At 38.1% G+C, this 19,290-nt stretch overlaps 1 protein-coding gene across 6 annotated transcripts in view; it reads right to left on the bottom strand.

Annotated features, from left to right (window-relative positions):
* ERICH3 (glutamate rich 3) overlaps positions 1–19,290 on the bottom strand; it is a 116,882-nt gene that overhangs the window by 70,173 nt on the left and 27,419 nt on the right. For 2 of the 6 annotated variants that reach the window (XM_070467924.1, XM_020877706.2), the window contains exons 2-6: positions 16,899–16,992; positions 14,186–14,311; positions 9,874–9,945; positions 8,139–8,267; positions 2,719–2,877 (exon numbers count right to left, since the gene is read on the bottom strand). In XM_070467924.1, coding sequence (XP_070324025.1) covers positions 2,719–2,877; positions 8,139–8,267; positions 9,874–9,945; positions 14,186–14,311; positions 16,899–16,992 — 580 coding nt within the window. The other 4 variants (XM_070467922.1, XM_070467923.1, XM_020877707.2 and 1 more) reach the window with 4 other exon arrangements.

Below are 19,290 nucleotides of genomic sequence, written 5' to 3'. Positions count from 1 at the left end.
TATAAATAATTTACCTTATTTTTAAATATTATTTAATATGCTATAACATTTTTAAACAATAAATTCTTAGGTGTCTTCCAAACATTCATGATTGGAAATATTATAATTCTAAAGTTCCTGAATCTATTTCTCTTCACATGCATGTATGTTCCTAGGATAAAGTCCAATATGCTAAAATGCTTGAGCATATTCATTTAAAATGTTGATAAATATTCCCATACTGCCTTCACAAATAGTTGTACCAATTTCTGTTCCTATCAACAGTATATAAGAAACTCTCATTCCAAGTATAATCATTTTCAGTTATGTCATTAATTTATTCAACAGCATCTCAACCAATCTATTTTGACCAAATTGCTTTTGCCTAAATCAAAGATCCTCACTCCTAATACTTGGAAAATTCAACTTGCTTAAGTATGTCACATCTTCAAACAATGCCCCATGTATATCTTTTACTATTTAGTGGGTGCTTACTACATCCTCAGCAGTCATGCAAACTATTATTCTTTACGAATTTCTTGTCTGATTATATATTAAGTAATTTTCATCATCAATGCCACTGAAAGAATTACATGTCTTTCTTGGTGGTATATTTTGACTGTTTATATCACAGTATAAACTCCAAAAAGTCAGAGAACATTGTCTGCTTTGGTAACTGATATACTACTAATGCCTAGAGTAGGACCCAGTCAATAGTAAATGCCCAATTAAATTCCACTGGATGAAAAATGTTAAGTTTAGCTGGTTGAAATTAACATGGAATTGATCTCAATCTTGTCAGCACATATAAGCTACCATTTTTTAAATTAATTTATTTTTTAACTGAAGGATGACTGCTTTACAGAATTTTGTTGTTTACTGTCAAACCTTAACATGAATCATAAGCTACCGTTAAATGCCAATCCCTTACTCATTCACATCCCAAAACTTGGAAATGGTACAATAAAAGGCCCTGTAAAGATTTAATTAATAAATCTACCCAGTGCCTCAGAGCAGATTTAGAAAATCACCTAAAAGAAAAATCATTCACTAGTCAGAAGAAAATGAATATTACCTGATTGATAATGGTCACATATCTAACAGAAAGTGGGTCCAATCAAGTAGAGTTAATAGATAATAGGAACTTAGAAAAGAATATAATCACCTTGGCAAACATGGAGAGTGCCCATCTGAGTACTATCTAAGGGAGAGGAAATCCCACCCATTGGACTTTGAATATTTCCAGTCCTAAAGGCAAAGTTATCCCTGGAGGATTCAGAGGGCTTTAGCCAAAGACCTTTGAGCTTTCTGGTACCTTTGGCAAGCCCATTCCTAAGATGAGACAGATGCATCAGGCTAAGACAGTCTGATGCCATTAACATTCCATTTTACCATATCTCCTCATTCTGATTCCATACTCACTAGGCAACCTTCTCATTGTTATCTGGCTTCCCATCTAGGTCTGCCTACAGGGGAAAATGTACTGTTTCTACAAGCTTTGATTTATTTGATATCTGGTGAATTAATGGCCCCTAATTATGATTTGATTCCCTATTTTGATTTATGATAGTGACAAAAATGGGCTTGTCATGGCTTAGATTAGTTAGCTTGAGACAATATCTCAGGACCTGACCATTCCTGGACACCAGCTTGAAATGGGAAATCTCTGGACATTTAAAGTGGAGATCAGATCCTAGAAAGTGTCAACCGAATTGGCTTATGACCCAATAACTTCTGCCCAGCTCTAAGTAGTATTCCCTAGACAAAATGCCACCACTTTTTAATTTATCCTTCTTTCCAAGAATGTACTATTAAGTTAACTAAAGTACGGTTTGTGAAAAGTGCTTCACCAGCTAAAAAACATATTAGTTGGATTAAAATGTTATTTATTATTTGGGGATTATAGTTATACTTTTAATGTGAAAAATAATTTATTTAAACTAATTTCTTAGTGACAAGGTCATCTATCAGCTTCAGGTAAAAACATCTTAATTTCATATGTCTTATGTTTCCTAATGAATGGAGCTAAATCCACCCATTTGAGCATAATTACAATTGTAATTATAACACACATTCTTTCTTAAGCTAGCAAATGTTTCTTCTTGGTCTTAGAAATACAAACAATACCTTTTCTAATTACTAAATGTCCCAATTGTCCTTCCCCGTTAGAGTAACTCATGTTTTATGACTTCCCTACCTCCTTCCTGCGCTTTGTTTAAAATAAGTGAAAATTACTTGAGACATAACCTTGAAAAAGAAGCATAGTCAAGCTTCCGAGTGTGATTAATTCATGATTTTTTTAAGACAGACATTCTTTTCCCTCTATATCCAACCTTCTCCAGAGTCAAACTTGAAGCAATTTCATACACTGATGGTAAAGTAAGTCAGCATGCAAATGCAAACCTATTCTTGGAAATTTTCATTTTCTAGGTTTCATGCATTTTAAAATTTGGAAGCAGTTAACACCGTGTCTATTCTGTTAGAAGTCATATCTAGCCATAAAAAGATCCTCTTTGTTTTTATACAACCTTTCAAGTTCATGAGAGATCATCTTATATTATTACAAGTCTGTTCCTTACTATTTTTCCCAATAACACAGAAATTATAGGTCTTCCAATTAAAGTAAAATATAATTAAACAGAAGTACAGAGCAAGTGCTTAATAAGTACACAATATAAATTTCACTGAATAGATTAATTGAATCTAGCATCTTAAAAACTGAGAAGAAAAAGCATTTACCCCAATGGGAAATGGAGTTTCAGTTTCCAGCAATGAGGTTTTTGATCTGGATCCCAAAGTTACCTTTGGAACAGTTCGTACTGCAGGATTACTGGGAAGAGGTTGTAATCGAATTGGAGGCTGCATATTTCCGGGAGCAGTGTATGGTCGAGGGGCTGTCTAGACAATTAGGGGAAAAAAATTCCATTTAAATTAGTATCTTGACATGTTTCCAGAACCAATTAATAACTCAACAAATTGCCTAGAGTAATTAATGGTGCCTTTTTACTGAACAGATTAAACTTTAATTATGTCCTTTCATTATACATACCCTTATGACCCAATGTATTTGTTAAAACATATGGTATGGAAGTCTTCTACATACCTAAATGCCACAATTATAGAGTATTTTAGATAAAGGAGATCTTCTCTGTTAGGTTCCTGTATTTTATCCATACTGTAAACTCACTGACAATACCTAGTTGATGCTGTACATAGAATGAAAGTTTTAGTCTCTCAGTCATGTCCGACTCTTTACAACCCCATGGACGGTAGCCCACCAGGCTCCTCTGTCCATGGAATTCTCCAGGCAAGAATACTGGAGTGGGTTGCCATGCCCTTCTCCAGGGGATCTTCCCAACCCAGGGACCGAATCCAGGTCTCCCACATTGCAGGCAGATTCTTTACCATTTGAGTCACCCGGGAAGCCTTTTGTTCAATTAAATGTTAAGTTGAATAATGTTCTGACTTTAGAGACCTAAAGGCATATGATTAGAATGAACTCATTCCAGTTTTTAAGCCTTAAGACTAGTGCAGAAGTAAAAGCAGACAATATGATTCAAAACGAGGGAAGGCGAATGCTTACCTCTAATGCATTACCATTTATTCAATCTCTTCCTTGAACTATTAGGAAAACAAAAATGACAACTAGTAACTGGCAACTTTGGAAAATACTATCAAAATGTAGATGTTTGGAGATGCTTTCCAAGCTAGACAGTTTCCATTTGTTCCTCTTCTCTGCCTTCTCCATTCTGCTCTGGCTGCTGGGAGTCATTCCTTAATGGACCACATCAACTGACCTCAGGTTTCCAGTTGGATTCAGCCAGTGAGACACTGGCAGGAGATCAAAGACAGGAGGGAAGGAGACTGGGGTCCTAATGCTGCTGGACCCTCCTGACAAGGTCATGATGGGCCAACTGGGTCCCTCCACCAAAGTCCACAGCTCTCCAGGAAGTCTTCTTCCAGAAACCGCCTGCTGGTTCTGATATCCAGTACCTCCCTTTCCCCTTAGCCCTACATGATGTGATTTCCCACTGTGTTCACCCCAGCAGTGTTACATCCCTAGTTGGTTTTCCTTAACCCTGCCTGCATCTTTCTAAACAGTTTCTTTATTAAACTCGTCCTAATTACCCTATTTGTGTGAGCCATCTGTTTCCTGCTGAGACCCTGACTGATGCATTTTCTAATCAAGAATGTACTGCAGAGAACACCGCAAGTGCCAGTTCAGAGCATTAGATGTGCCTTTGGGAGCACCGACAGAACATTGTAACCTTAGCATAAAGATCAGCAATGTTTCAAAAATGGAAAAAACAAAATGTTTGGCCCAGTTGTTCTATTACAATAAAATAGTGGTAAACCTGTTAAGAATAATACATGCAAATTTGGGTAAGAGGGTGTGAGAAAGATGGTATGTAAATGATTCATAAAAAAGGTTTGTTACGTTGACTCTAAAGAATAGTGACCACAAATATTCAACTCTGGAAAAGTGTTGTATAAATACATAAAAAATGGTGGGTGATAGGGCTGCTCCCACCACCAAAAATTGAATCTTAGTACCATCTTGACAAGCATGTTATACATTGCCAAAGCTCTGCTTTTGTTAAGCCAGCACTTACTGAATTCCAACTCTAGTCACTGTGAGGAGATGAAACAGTAATTTGTAACAGCTAATGGTAACACTAGACAATTAGTGTCAAATGAACCACACAAATACTGCCAGAGATAATAGTAACAAAATGCCTGTGAACTAACAAACTTAGAGCTAAAAGTTATTTGAAATAAACCAATGAGACAAGTATTAAAAGTGAAAATTTCACAGAAGTAGTTACATTTTATCCAAATGAATGAGCAATAAAGGATAGTGTTAAATAGAAAAGAAGGATGGTAAATCTGGACATCCAAATAAGAAGAGCCAGTTGTGAACCAAACATGGGAAGAAGTCCAAAAGTAATATATCCCAAGATCTGCTTTCCTTTCTTCATGTAATATGACATTTATTAGGTAACATGTGTGCTGTGCTTTGTCATTCAGTCATGTCCAACTCTTTGCTACCCCATGGACTGCAACCTGCTAGGCTCAGCTATCCATGGGGATTCTCCAGGTAAGAACACTGGAATGGGTCGCCATGCCCTCCTCCAGGGGATCTTCCCAGCCCAGGGATCAATCCCAGGTCTCCCACACTGCAGGCAAATTCTTTACTGACTGAGCCACCAGAGAAGCCCAAGAATACTGGAGTGGGTAGCCTAATCCTTCTCCAGGGGATCTTCCCAACCTAGGAATCAAACTGGGGTCTCCTGAATTTCAGGCAGATTCTTTACCAGCTGAGCTACCAAGGAAGCCCACTAGGGAAAATGGCTATAACAAATAAGAACTATATTTCCCAGCATCTCTTCCAATTCCATATAGACGTATGCCTCAGTTTTGGCCAATAAGATTGAGCAGAAGTGATATATGAAACTTCCAGATCATGTTCTTAGAAGGAAAAAAAAAATGTCTTCACTTTCCCTTTATCCCCTTCTCTCAGGCTGAAATATCCACATGGTAATATACAGGGATGCCTGGTGTGCTGCAGTCCATGGGGTCACAAAGGGTTGGACATGACTGAGCAACAGAACAAGAAAAATATGCCATTGTGGCTTGAGTGGATGAAGACAACACACTAAATATGGCAGATCAGTGACACAAAAGGAGTCTGAGCTTTTTATGACTGAGAAAGTAGAGATGGCACAGGACCTGAAACTTAAGGTGGGGAGCACATCCTCACATTAAAGTCGTTATTTTGGTCTCTGCACACAAACCTAGACAGGAAACCAAGTGGATTGACTAGAACAACATTTAGTTTAAAGAAATAGGACATAAGCCTCTATGAGCCAAAAGGTGCAAGGTGCAAAACCCACACAAAAAGAAATCAAACTAGATGTTTTCTGAAAAAGGGAATCAGATTATCCAAAAGAATTCTTCTGATCTCTGTGAAAGAAATACGCCTTAAGACTCACTCCTGTCTAAAAATCCAACCGAATACAAAAACACTGAACGTAGGATTTGGAAAGCAGGTTACTATAAACTAAAACATGATTTATTTGCTGCTGTGCTCTAAATGTTACTTCCCCACATTTGCATTCAGTTGGATGAACGTGGCAGTCAAGTGTTTAACTGATTACATGTAACTCTAAAAAACAAATCTGTACCATTCAACTAACAGCTGTGAGCTACAAACTGTTGTAGTTCACATCAGAAGCCACCTTAAATTTGCTACACTTTAAACTGTTCATAATGTATTTTCTGGGAATAAATATGGCACTGTAGCTTAACATTTTCAAAACTGTACCAGAATGTGAATTGAAATTGACTACCTGGTGATTACTCAGCATAGCTGAGCCTTTCTAATTCTTCTAAGAAGATCTCTGGGGGTGAATTTTCCAAGCATGTACAAAATTACTTGAATGACTCTCTACACTTTTAATGGCATGGTGCAGCTAAAAGCTACATGCTATTTTGAAAGTCCAGGTGCAATTAGTGATCAAGCGCAGTAAATATTTCCTGTATGCTTTCCTTATTCACTGAAGAAAGTTAAAAGAGAAAAATGGATGGCAGTATCCCCAAAGGATTATCTTCATCCCAATGGCACCTAGAGGTCAGGATTCAAGTTTAGAGGATATGTAAGCAAGTTAGGAAAACAAAAAAGAAGGACTTGAATTTCTGTAAAATGTGAAATACAATTCCAAGATCACAATAGGTATCCCTTCCAGGGCAGAAGCACCACAGGGGGTGATCAAGTGAGGGATCCTGGCTCACCAGATAGAAAGGCTGCTAAAGTGCTGGTGTCAGTGTTTCCTGTAATTTTTAAATTACTTTCTCACTCCTGCCACATTAAGATCTCCTGGATGTATCATAAACTACTTATTGAGGCTGTTCAGCTGGAAAATTGAAAAGAAAGCCTTTCAAGGGCTTTTTCTCCCTAAAACAGGTGGGAAGATAGAAAACGGAACTTGATTATTTCTTTTGTTTCACCCAGGATAAGCTTTTGAGATTCTAGTGAATCTGCTACCCAATGAAAGAATATTTGTGTACATATACATTTAAATGAAGCCTGGAAATATGGTAACAACAAAGGAAAGACAGTTGCTTTTTATAACTTGAGCTGTTCATCGGTAAATGTCAAAACATATTTACGTTTGGAAAATGTCAAAGCTTAACACTATATGTGATGAACCTACCTCAATAATCTGTGAAAGCACTGCAATACCTCTATAAATACTGTGCAACCCAAAAAATGTTCATGCTAACAAGGAAATATATTAGGCCACAAAAAGCAAGAATAAAGATGTCATCAAAGCTATTTGTTGAAAGCTGAAACCATCAACTGCCAGCAAATATTTTGCAAATCTCTTCCTGTATTTATATTGTTTCAGGCTACACCTATTCCTTCCAGCAAATACCACCACTAGGTTGTAAATGAATTGAACTGGAATGAAATGTAGGGGTGTGTGACTTCTTTAAATAGAATTTTTGTGCATTTAATTATTTTTCTTTTAGACTATATACATATACTTCTGATAAAAGAAGCTCAGATGTACTATCTGGTTCATGTTCTGTAGTATATTGAATTTGTGTGCATAAAAAACCTCTACAGATAAGGTAAGAGTAGAGAGAACAGCGAGAACAAAATCCAGAAGTCAGAAAATATAGAACAAGTATGGAACAACCAACGGTTCAATTGTGATGTACTACAGTCCATAGGGTCACAAAGAGTCAGACATAGCTGAACTGACCTGGCACACTTGCACATAGGGTGCTAAAGGGTAACGGTGAGGAAAAATACTAAGATAGCTAAATTGATGTCATGTGGTTTGGGGGTCTTAAATGTCAGTTGCAAGAGTCTAGATTTCTCTATAGGCAACACAGAGCCAATGAAGATACTTGGGCATGTAAGTAATAAATATAATCTGCACTTCACTAAAACTAATATAGTAGTAACAAAACAGATTTGACAGTGGTGACATTGAATGAAGGTGGGACATTCAGTAGGCACAGAGTTGAATGGATATAAGACTATAAGGATGATACAACCACGTACCCAGAGAGCATTCTTTCTGAGAGGTATAAGAAATCATGAATTAACTATTGGCATGGTGCAAGTCAGCATGCTTAATGTGACTCACCGGTGTTACTGGACTGGAATGCCCTTCATCAACCAGAACACTATGGCCACGGTTAGTCTTGGGGCCAACAGGGGGGCGGGGAGACAGGAGAGGTATGTTATTTTCTATAGTCCATCTTGTGTGCTCTCCCTAGAATAAGAAAGTGATTTAACAAATCAATGCATAATTAGTCATCTAGGTTACATTAATACCTGCCCAAGAAGAAGTGTTATATGACTAGAGAAGTTCTTTCTCATTCTTTTCAAAAGTACTCCATCCGAGGACCATCCTAATAATGAGGAGATGTTTCCACATCTGTACTAGAGAGTTGGGTATGGTAGTGAAAGGCAAGAAATTGAGTATGCTTTACCTAAAGGAATAGCTGTGCTCATGGTAACGATGCAATGTATCCTTGGTTTTAGCATAATGTTTATTAATTTGCTTGAAGCAGATCACTAAAGAAGCATAATGTTCCTCACTACTCTGATGAGTAGAGACTACCAGAAAGTATTACATTTCTGTCTTTAAAAAATTAAACAATGCCATAAGCAAAAAGGTTATATATGACATAAGGGGGGCCTAAAACATAAGTCTTTTGCCAAGTGCAGCTACAGCTGAAAATTGTGATGAATAAAAACCGTACAAGAAGGAAATGAAGTGTCTATCAGGAATTTCTGCCAATGTTGCAACATGCCTATGTACCTGGTTAGTGTGTCTGGCAATACAGGCAAGAGTGAATACAACACTGTTTCAGAAACCATTTCCAGTAACCATTTTCTCCTTCAACACTTCAGCAGATAAATTATAGAATCTATCATTCCTTGACAGAGGACAGTATTGGCAAAGTTGACTTAACCACAAATCTTTCCACACCAACTTTTCTGATCCAGAGAAACTGACTTATTATCTGTTATTCAACAACATTTTTATAACAGGAGAATGTTTTGACCAAGATAAAATAGACAGATTTTAATCTATCAGGAAAGAGGGAAAATTACTGTTTCCTATTGCAAGTTATTCCACAGAAGCTTCACGAATATTCATCAGTTTGTGAAATGTGTCTTAAGTCCCATATTTGCAGTACTACACTGAAAATGAAGAACAACATGTGGGTTTGAATGACTCAACAAATTGAGTAAAACTGCCAACCTAAACTGAAACCTTTCAAACATGTCTAATTGAATCTCTCATCTCTTGATTTAAATTTATACATCTCCCAAGTTGACTACAAAGAAGAAATATCAAATGCAAAAGTAGAAAACAGAAATTTTTAAATGACTTCACAAAACCTCTAAATCTTATGCTTTTGTTTGCTAATATAGATCTTTCCTACCATATATTTTCAAATCTCACATTCACATGTAAAAGTACCATTGGATAATTCTTAAAATGCTCCATTTTCCATCACATTGAGAACATCACCATCTATTTTTACCTTCTTATGACAAACAAATCTTTTGGCCTCTATCAAAAATCAGTCAAGAAAATACAAAAGCAAAATTTCAAACTTGAGGATATTTTCAAGTTTTTCTTTGAATTAATTGTGCCTTATACAGTTTCCCTTGTACAGTAACTCCTATTTTGTCATGATCTTCCAGAATAACAGTGGCCAAGATTCAAGTCTGGTGGAACCATTTGATGTCAGTTATGAGTTACCCCAAAATAAAGTGATCCCAAAGAGCTTCAATAATAGTACCACTGACCTTCAAAATCAAGAAATAATATTATGAAGTAAAATAGTTATGGAACTCCTTACCTTAAATCTCTGAATTCGCTCCTTCCTAGCTAAGGTCTCCAGTTTCTTTTTAATTTCAAGCTGATGGTAACGCTAAGCAAAGACGAAAGAGTAAAGGAAAGCATCATATCAATTATAGTAAAGAATTTTTGAGAGGAAAATAACCCCACTAGCTAACGGTATTCTCAATTACCCCTCTTGTCACTGAGATGGAGAAGAATCATGTGCATAAGTGTGCAAGTGGGAATATAAATTGGTACACCTCTTTGGAAAGCCAATTCCTAATATACATTAGGCAGTTAAAAGTGCTTCTACTTGATAACCCATAAATTTCACTTTTAAACCTAGGGGAAAATCTAAATAATAAAAAAAAATGTTTTATGCACAAAGATGCTGTCTGAAAGTTTTCTTTTTCCTTCAAAGCAAAAATTCAGAAGCATTATAAACTTTAAAGAGAATGGTTTACGTTTGGGACTTAAACGGGACAGAATGTAATTTTTAAAATAAGGTTCCAAAAGATTTGGCTTTAAAAATGGAAAATGCATGTAACGCTGATAAAAGTAGAATGCTGAACTGCACGGAAATGCGATTTTGTTGCTCGAGCTCACATCGTGTGCCTGTCTCAGTGCTGAGAGAGTGCTTCGTGAATATCATCTCTTCTTGAACAGTCCCAGTTGCTAAGCAGTCTAGTTCTACAAATGAAGGAACAGAGGCAGAGGACCATGAACCTACCCCAGGTCACACATCTAGTCAGAGGTGGAACTGTAATGTGAATCCTAGTCTTGGGCTTCCCTGATGGTTCAGCTGGTAAAGAACCTGCCTGCAATGCTGGAGGCCTGGGTTCAATCCCCTGGAGAAGGGAAAGGCTACCCACTCCAGTATGCTGGCCTGGAGAATCCCATGGACTGTATAGTCCATGGGGTTGCAAAGAGTCGGTACGACTGAGCGACTTTCACTTTCTTTCTGACATTAACTTTCTGGCTTGTTTTTTTGTTTTTTTTGGAGAAACCATGTTTCTCTCACACCATGATATGGGTTTATTAATGTCTATATATGAATAGACAAAAGGCAAAAAGGAAATGTGATTATGTTAACAGCAGTTATCTCTGAGAGGAGAAATTATATACAGTTATATTCTTTTCTTAATGCTTTCTTATGTTTTCCAAAGTTTTGGTAGTATATTAGTTATATAACTTAAACATAAATTTCATGTAAAAAATAATCTGCTTATAATTCAATTTGAAATCAGACACCTTTGAGAGTGTTTGATATACTGTCACTTTTAAAAACTGTTTTTTAACTCTTCTTGATCCCCTCCTGCTGCCTTTAAGACCCTGCAGACTCAATCATTCCCCCTATAAGTATCATCAATCCTCTTCTCAAAGCCTTTCTTCTGTCTTTCTTTCCTGTTATCAAGCCCACTTATCACCAAACTTCATTAGATTCACCATCAACCATTTCCCACCTCCCGTGTCTTCTCACCTCACTGCGGTCCCCCTTCCCGCCCCCACACCTCTCTGTGCCTGTCTGAGTGCTGTCGCTTCGGTGGTGTCTGACTCTTTGCAACCCTGTGGACTGTAGCCCACCAGGCTCCTCTGTCCATGGGGGTCTCCAGGCAAGAATACTGGAGTGGGTTGCCACGCCTTCCTCCAGATCTTCCAGACCCAGGGATCAAACCAGTATCTGCTGCATTGCAAGAGGATTCTTCACTCACTGAGCCACCCGGAAGCCCCACTCCTTTCTACAATCTCTGAGACCACTTTCACCAAGGCTACCAATGTCTTTGCCTTTGAGGTCAAACAGAATTTCCTATTCTCCTCAGTAGTTATCTTACAAAACCATTCTGTAGCTTGTGAGACCCTGCTGGCTTTCAGGTCACCACTCTATCAGGTTTTCCCACCAGTTGGAGGTTCTTATCTGGTCCATGGGTTGTCCAGATTTCCTGCAACGCACACACCACCACGCTAGAAACCTCAGAGTAGCCGGGTGCCTCCCTCCCTCTCCTGGTCCAGGCAGAGTCGGTCTCTCTGTTCTCTCCCCCTCTTCCAGATCCCCATGGACAGCTGCTTCGCCCCAGCACTTCCACTACTGCTGTGAGCCCACACCCTCTGGCAACAGCTTCCTAATTGACCTCCCACCTCCAATCTTTTCCAGCTCATTAATCCATCTTCCACATTTTTAGCAACATCATCTTTCTAAAACAGCTCTGCTCATTAATTTCACTCCCCTGCTGAAAAATGTTTCATCGCCTCATCACCTACACACCTAACCTCGCTGAGAATTGAAGGCCTCAAGAAACAGGGCTCCAACTTACAAGAGAGTGTCACTTGCTGCCGCTCTTTCAGCCAACTCACTGTGCAGTCTGGCCTCAGTGAGCTTTCCTTTCCACCCACAATGTCCCCTCACAACCTCAACTTCACACCTGCTTTGCTTAGATCTTTTCATGTCAAGCTGCATTCAGTCTTCCAGGTTCAGTTCAGATGGCAGGACCTCTGTTCAGCTTCTTCCTACTCTCAGAGAGGCAAGTCATCATTCCCTGCTTTTCTGGGTTCAGTCTCTTTGTTCCTCTCATCTAGCATGTGATCACTTTCTACAGCATTTTTTAAAAAATTATATCTCGCAGCTGTATCACGTAACCCCATACTGGTACATGGTAGGCTTGCAATTAACTCTTCTTGCATGAATGAATATATGAATATTAAAACAACATTAGTAAACAGTATTGGCATAAACTAAATGTGAGACAAAGGTGACAATTTAGAAATACTGAATATTTTATTTTAAATTATATCAATATATTGTGTGTAATATAAAATTATATTCTTTATTATGCATTAACATTTATCTGAACTATTTATTTCAAACTTTAAGAATACACAAAGACTTTAATAATTTCACATTTAATAGTTATGATACGTGCATTATGTGAAACTTTAGAAAACCAAAGTTCAAGGATCAAGACTAATACAGGACTTGGTCCCTATTGATTAAGTTTGAAATTATGTATAGGCTAATTTTACACTGTACTATTTTTTCAACATTAGTTGTAGAATTCCAACTAATACTTTTACAAGGAAGTGAATTTCAGAGCCTTAAACAAGGATTCTATATAATTCACAGCACATGATATAAGTCACAAAGTGTTAGTTGCTCAGTCATGTCTGACTCTGTGCAACCCCATGGACTGTAGCCTGCCAGGCTCCTCTGTCCATGTAATTCTCTAGGCAAGAATACTGGAGTGGGTATCCATTCCTTTTGCCAGGGGATCTTCCCGACCCAGGGTTTGAACCCTGGTCACCTACATTGCAGGCAGATTCTTTACTGCCTGAGCCACGAGGGAAGCCCATAAATCACAAAATGAATTCCTAAATGAACAAATCATATACATCTGATGTGAGCATAACACTTGCTCACTTTAGTAGCAGCATACTAACAAATATTTTCAGTGACACTACACCCACTCCAGTACTCTTGCCTAGAAAATCCCATGGATGGAGGAGCCTGGCAGGCTACAGTCCATGGGGTCGCAAAGAGTCGGACACAACTGAGCAACTTCACTTCACTGCACACTTAGTATTGGTTTACTCTTGATTCTACAGTTATTCATAACTGTATAGTGCACCCACCGGTCGATGGTTTCATGAGCCAAGTTTTCTGATTTACTGCTACTTGGTCAAGCAGAGAAGTGACATGCTTTTTCACAGACATTAAAATGATGTTGATGCTTGAAACTACAAGTTCCATGGAGCAAGGCTAAAATGATTTATCAAGTTAGCTAGATATCCTTCTAAAAATGCCATGTCAGATTAGAAAAAAAAGTTGTTGTTGCTTGGGTTGTGAATCTATGCTGACCAATGTAGCCTAAAGTAGGAGGGACAGCAGATGTTCCAATGCCTGTTCCTTGAAATTTAGCATACGGCTGAGCTTTGGAGCCTTCAAAGAATAACAAATCTGAAATAATTCATGGCAGTGGAATTACTGATATTTAAACAGATGTCACTTTTTTTTAGCAAATAGAAATTGAGGTACAGATGGTGAGGACTGGTATGTTTTAAAGTAGCCATTATGGACTAAAAATCTACATTTGTTAAATTAAATATCACAAATTATACAATGATGTCCATATTTTTCCCTAACTGAAATAAAGGAACACTTACTTTGGTGTCTTGCCTCCTCTCACTACCTAGAGAGATATACAGTATTTCTCAGGTCACCTTGTTTCATTCATTTTTAACAAAATACAGGAAGAATTTCCCTCTGCTTCTGGGTACAGAAAGTATTAATTCTCTTACTATAAAATATCAGTTGTGAAGAAAATAGTTAATACTTGTACCTCCATATCAAGAACCTTATGGAAAATAGCCTGGGCTAAGCACTCCCGGATATATTTTTGGTGATCCTTCTTCATGATATTTAGTTTGTATTCCTTTTCAGAAAGTATTCTTCCATTTCTTGTGATCTGTCATGAATACATAAAACATACATAGAAACACAAAGCAGAAAAAGAGATGGACAGTCAGTCAATCAGATAGAGAAATAGGCAGCATCCTTAAAGCCTACAGAGTATGGTACTATGGTTGATAAACTTTCCCTTTTAATGAATGTTTCATAAGGGGAAAAAAAGCAAAAGGCAGTCTCATAAACTCATCATTGGGAAAACACATACAGGTGGTGCACTTGATGTTTAAAACAAGGTTTTCATTAGCGTAACAATTTTCCCTTGATAGAACCCAGGTGTTCTTTTCATTTCTTTTTTTGAACACATTGGGGAAGAAGGGGTGGGGTGCTACCTTGAAACAACGAATAGGAGCAGTGATCACAGGCTGATGATCTCACAGGAAATGCTTTGAAGGGCAAAACATGTAAGCTACAGAGGATCTCATCAATTTGTTTTAAAAATAATTGGTTTCATTACTTTGTTTTCACACTGCTTTTCTTCTTCTACTCTCTAGCCCAGAATGTAATGCAATTTGCTGTGATTCAGATATTTTCAGATTATACAGTACTACAAATACAAAGTATTCCAGGCGGGTTTCAAGAGACATCATTGCAAGTCCCAGGAGTGATAGTTTCTGATTTTTATTTACTTGCTTTTCTTTTCTTTTATTCCTTCCTATGTCCTGTGGGCGTATTTGTTCTATTTTTAATATCTTCCCTAAACTGAGGATCTTAAACTTCCTAGAATGTTCATCTTCCTTTTCCCTTATTTAAACACTGCTCTTCTCTTCACATCTAATTCAAGTCCACATATTTCTTAACTGATAACTGGGTTTTTTGCACTGTTGTTGCAACATATTGGAGTATTGAGATCAACTAGAATTGTGCTACAAGTGATTGGTTACTGATCATCTTTTTCATGAATGTATTTTCTAATGGAAGAAAGGGGTGTGGTTATAGAAAGTGTGCTTGGAATTGTGAATAAATCAGTTATAGACCTTGAAATGTGTTGTCCATGGGATACCATGTCCTGTTTATCCAATCAGGAAAAATTGTTGAGAACTTCCTGTACTGCCCCTCCCTCAGCAATTAACATTGTTATTTCTCCCCCATTAGACTGGAAACTCCTATAGGGCAGTTCTTAAACTTGAGGTGAAGAATCACCTGGAAGACAAGCTGAGAAAGACTGATGGGCCCTCCTCCAGTTTCTGACTTAACAGATCTGGGGTGCTGTCTTGTTGCTAAGTTGTGTCTGACCCTTTGTGACCCCATGGACTGTGGCCCACCAGCGTCCTCTGTCCATGGGATTTCCCAGGCAAGAATACTGAAGTGGGTTGCCATTTCCTTCTTCAGGGGATCTTCCCTGATCAAACCTGCATATGCTGCATTAGCAGGTGGATCCTTTACCATCTGAACCATCAGGGAAGCAGATCTGGAGTGGTGCTCTAACAAGTTCCCAGATGCTGCTGAACACTCCTGATTCAGGGGCTGTATTTGCACGACTGCTCTAGAGAAAGGGCTATGTCTTTGCTGTTTGAGTTTCCATGTATATAATTGGTATTCAGTAAGTGCTTGTTAATGATGTTGATAAGAAATACAAAGTCCTTCCCATTTCATAGGAAGCTCACGGACTGTTATCCAAAGAAGCAGTGTTAATAGTAACCACAGTAATTACAACAACCATTTCTACTACATCTCTGATTGTCACAACTCTGAGTGCTGGGTATCATTATCTTCATTATCTTTCTTCAACTGAACACTTTCGAGCTGAGAAACTTAAGTGTTTTGCTGAAGATTTTGTCTTGTAAATGGCAGAGCCAGGTTTCAGCCAGGTCTACCTGATAACAAAGCCCCAGGAGACAAGAAGCAAACTCTCTGAGATCTACCCAGACAGAGTGCCAAGCACATAAACAACAATTAGAAATGGGATGCATATCCTTTCAACACCATGGCAACAAGAGTTAAGGAAATTCACTGTGTTTTAAGAAAGTAAACAGCTAAAATCGTTAGTCACACTTTCTATAACCACACCCCTTACTTTGAATGGAAAACTATAGTATTTTTTAAAGGTTTTCAAATTATAGACATTTAGAGAAGTGGAAATTTTCTGGAAATAATAGTTTTGGAGCTAATGAAAGACACTAATGTGTCAATAAACTGTCACATGAAATGAAAGAGTTTTTAAAAATTTAGAGGAAAATTTTAAACTGCTCATGTCTTCCACATCATATCCTGTGATTATTAAAAACAATATTTTTTCCTGAAGACAGTAAAGACTTCTCTATCCTAACTACCTAATAGTTTCTGGTTTATACAGTATGTTCAATAAATATGTGCTGAATAAATGAATAAACAAATGAAATATGTTGTTAGAAACTTATAGGGATTTTCCTTAATAATTTAAAAGTTGCCTTAGCAGCCATCCTGACCTCTTATCTTTTGAAACATAGACTCAAATAGATAAATCAGAGCTTTGGAAAGGAAGTAATTGTTCTAAAAAGGGAAGGGAAAAGATGTCATTGTTAAGCTCAAAGAGGAAACTAGAAAAGATAGGGAAATATTGGACTTAATGAAACAAGAGGGCAGGTAGAAACAAAACCAAATCTTACCAGCCCTGATCTTAAGAGATGCCGCCTTATCCTTGTATTGTTAAAATATCCAGCCAGGTGTTTATCTGTGAGACTATTATACGCAGCAAGTAATCTGGAACAGAAAAATGAAACCATTAAGGTTTTATGAAGTGTTACTTGATAACCAAGGAATTCCTGACTCTCATCCCCAAACTGTGCATTATCTTTCATTCATCCAGCCAGCCAGTCATTTGTGTATCTGTTTAATGAACAGGTTATTAAGCACCTACTGAGGCTTCCCTGGTGGTTCAGATGTTAAAGAATCAGCCAGCAATTTGGAAGACCTGGGTTCAATTCTCAGGTTGGGAAGATCCCCTGGAGGAGGACATGAAAACCCACTCAAGTTGGAGAAGACACTTGAGAGTCCCTTGGATAGCAAGGAGATCAAACCAGTCCATCCTATAGGAAATCAGTCCTGAACATTCACTGGAAGGACTGATGCTGAAACTGAAGCTCCAATACTTTGGCCACCTGATGCAAAGAGCCAACTCATTAGAAAAGACCCTGATGCTGGGAAAGATTGAAGACAGGAGGAGAAGGGGATGACAGAGGATGAGATGGTTGGGTGGCATCACCAACTCAATGGACATGAGTTTGAGCAAGCTCTGGGAGATGGCAATGCACAGGGAAGCCTGGTGTGCTATAGTCCAGGGGGTCGCAAAAAGTCAGACACGACTGAGCGACTGAACAACAGCAAGCACCTACTGTTTTCTAGGTTTGATGATAAGAACTGGGAGACAGTTTGATGCCATTTTATCCCACAGACAAGTATGGAAATCAGATGTGAACTATTAAATTGGTTGTGAAAAATCCAATAACAGAAAAATACAAAAAACCATGGGGACACAGAGAAGGAGATAAGCAACTCCTCTTGTTAAGAAAGTCTTTTTAGAACTTTCACAGTGGTCCAGTGGTGAGGAGTCTGCCTGCCAGTGGGCCTGATCCCTGGTCCACATGGATCCACATGCCACCAGGCAACTAAGACCTTCCTTAAGAGGCTTGTTTTGGGTGGTTGCAAAATGAGTATCTCTCCACATCTACCCACCAGAATCTTAAAAGCTTATATAGTGGCCTTAACTGGGTTCAGTCTTGTACAGGGTCCCAGTGGTCTCAACAACACATTGCTCTCTCAAGTCTGGGGCATACATTCCATGGATGGGGGGTGGGGGTGAGGAGCCTCTGATTACCCAGGTCCAGCCTCTGATTACCACCAGGTCCATGAGGTGGTCACATGCTTTCAATAACCTCATTCAATACCTCTGCTAGACTTGAAGACCAGGATGGCACATTATTTTCGATATCCTTACTGATGCTATTTATTATGCATTTAAATAATGATGTGTTCAACACATGAAGATACAATTTTGTTTGTGACACATTCTTATTGGTATAAGTTTCTAATTAGCTTAAGTTCAGCAATTTAGAAGTGTTAACTTCCACATATATAGCTAGACAATTTCATTAATTCCACATCCATAACCAAAAAAAACAAAAAAAGAGAAATTCATAGAATTACAGTTAATTTTTAGGGTTTTTTCACGTAAAAGAGGACAAACTGGTTCCCTAGTTATATGCTACACCTTGGTAGATAGTCAAAATAAGGGTATAAATCAAAGTTTGAAACTATGTTTTCTAAGTTTTAAGCTATCCTTCATTAACTGTTATCTTACAAAAGCAGGTACACTATACATGTACAGATAGGCATGCATGTACACACACATGTATATACATAGACATAAATATGACTGCGTGTATATGCATAGAGAGACACAGAGAGACAGAGACATAGGGAGTAAAAGAAGACACATAAGCCCAAACACAGCCCTAACATAAAGCTGCCCTGAAAAATGCATGCCCTATTACCCGCCACAAAGATTAATAATCTATATGTTTAATGAACAGCTGATCCTTAACTCAAACTTATTCTGAGACCAGAGCAGGGATGCATATTATAGAATGAAGTAAATGTCATTAGCAACAATTTTATTTAGCTATTTGCACTGCCTTGATTACATGGAGATGGTATTGGTGACCTTTTCCTGTCTCTTTTCTCCTTAATGCCCACCTCAGGAAAGTTCCATGCTGTTGAATAGTATGGAAAGTTTAATTTTGTCCACAAAAGAGAGTGAAAAGCATTTACAAAGCTCAGAAGCCAAGGTGCCACACGAGAGTTGAGATGCATGAACAACTGTGGAAACCATTATTTCACTGAGTTTATGTAAAAAGACAACCGGAGGGCTTCAGTAATGCACACACAAAACCAGCCCTGGGTAATGCTTTGAAACCATCTTTTAAATGAACTGTCTTGGTGTCCTATAGTTCATCAAAGGTTTCCTGTCTCCAAAAGGTCAACGTTGTATCCCTTACCCTT

Source organism: Odocoileus virginianus, chromosome 5 (assembly GCF_023699985.2).
Source record: "Odocoileus virginianus isolate 20LAN1187 ecotype Illinois chromosome 5, Ovbor_1.2, whole genome shotgun sequence".
Classification (NCBI taxonomy): Eukaryota; Metazoa; Chordata; class Mammalia; order Artiodactyla; family Cervidae; genus Odocoileus; species Odocoileus virginianus.
This window is presented reverse-complemented; position numbering and strand designations above follow the sequence as displayed.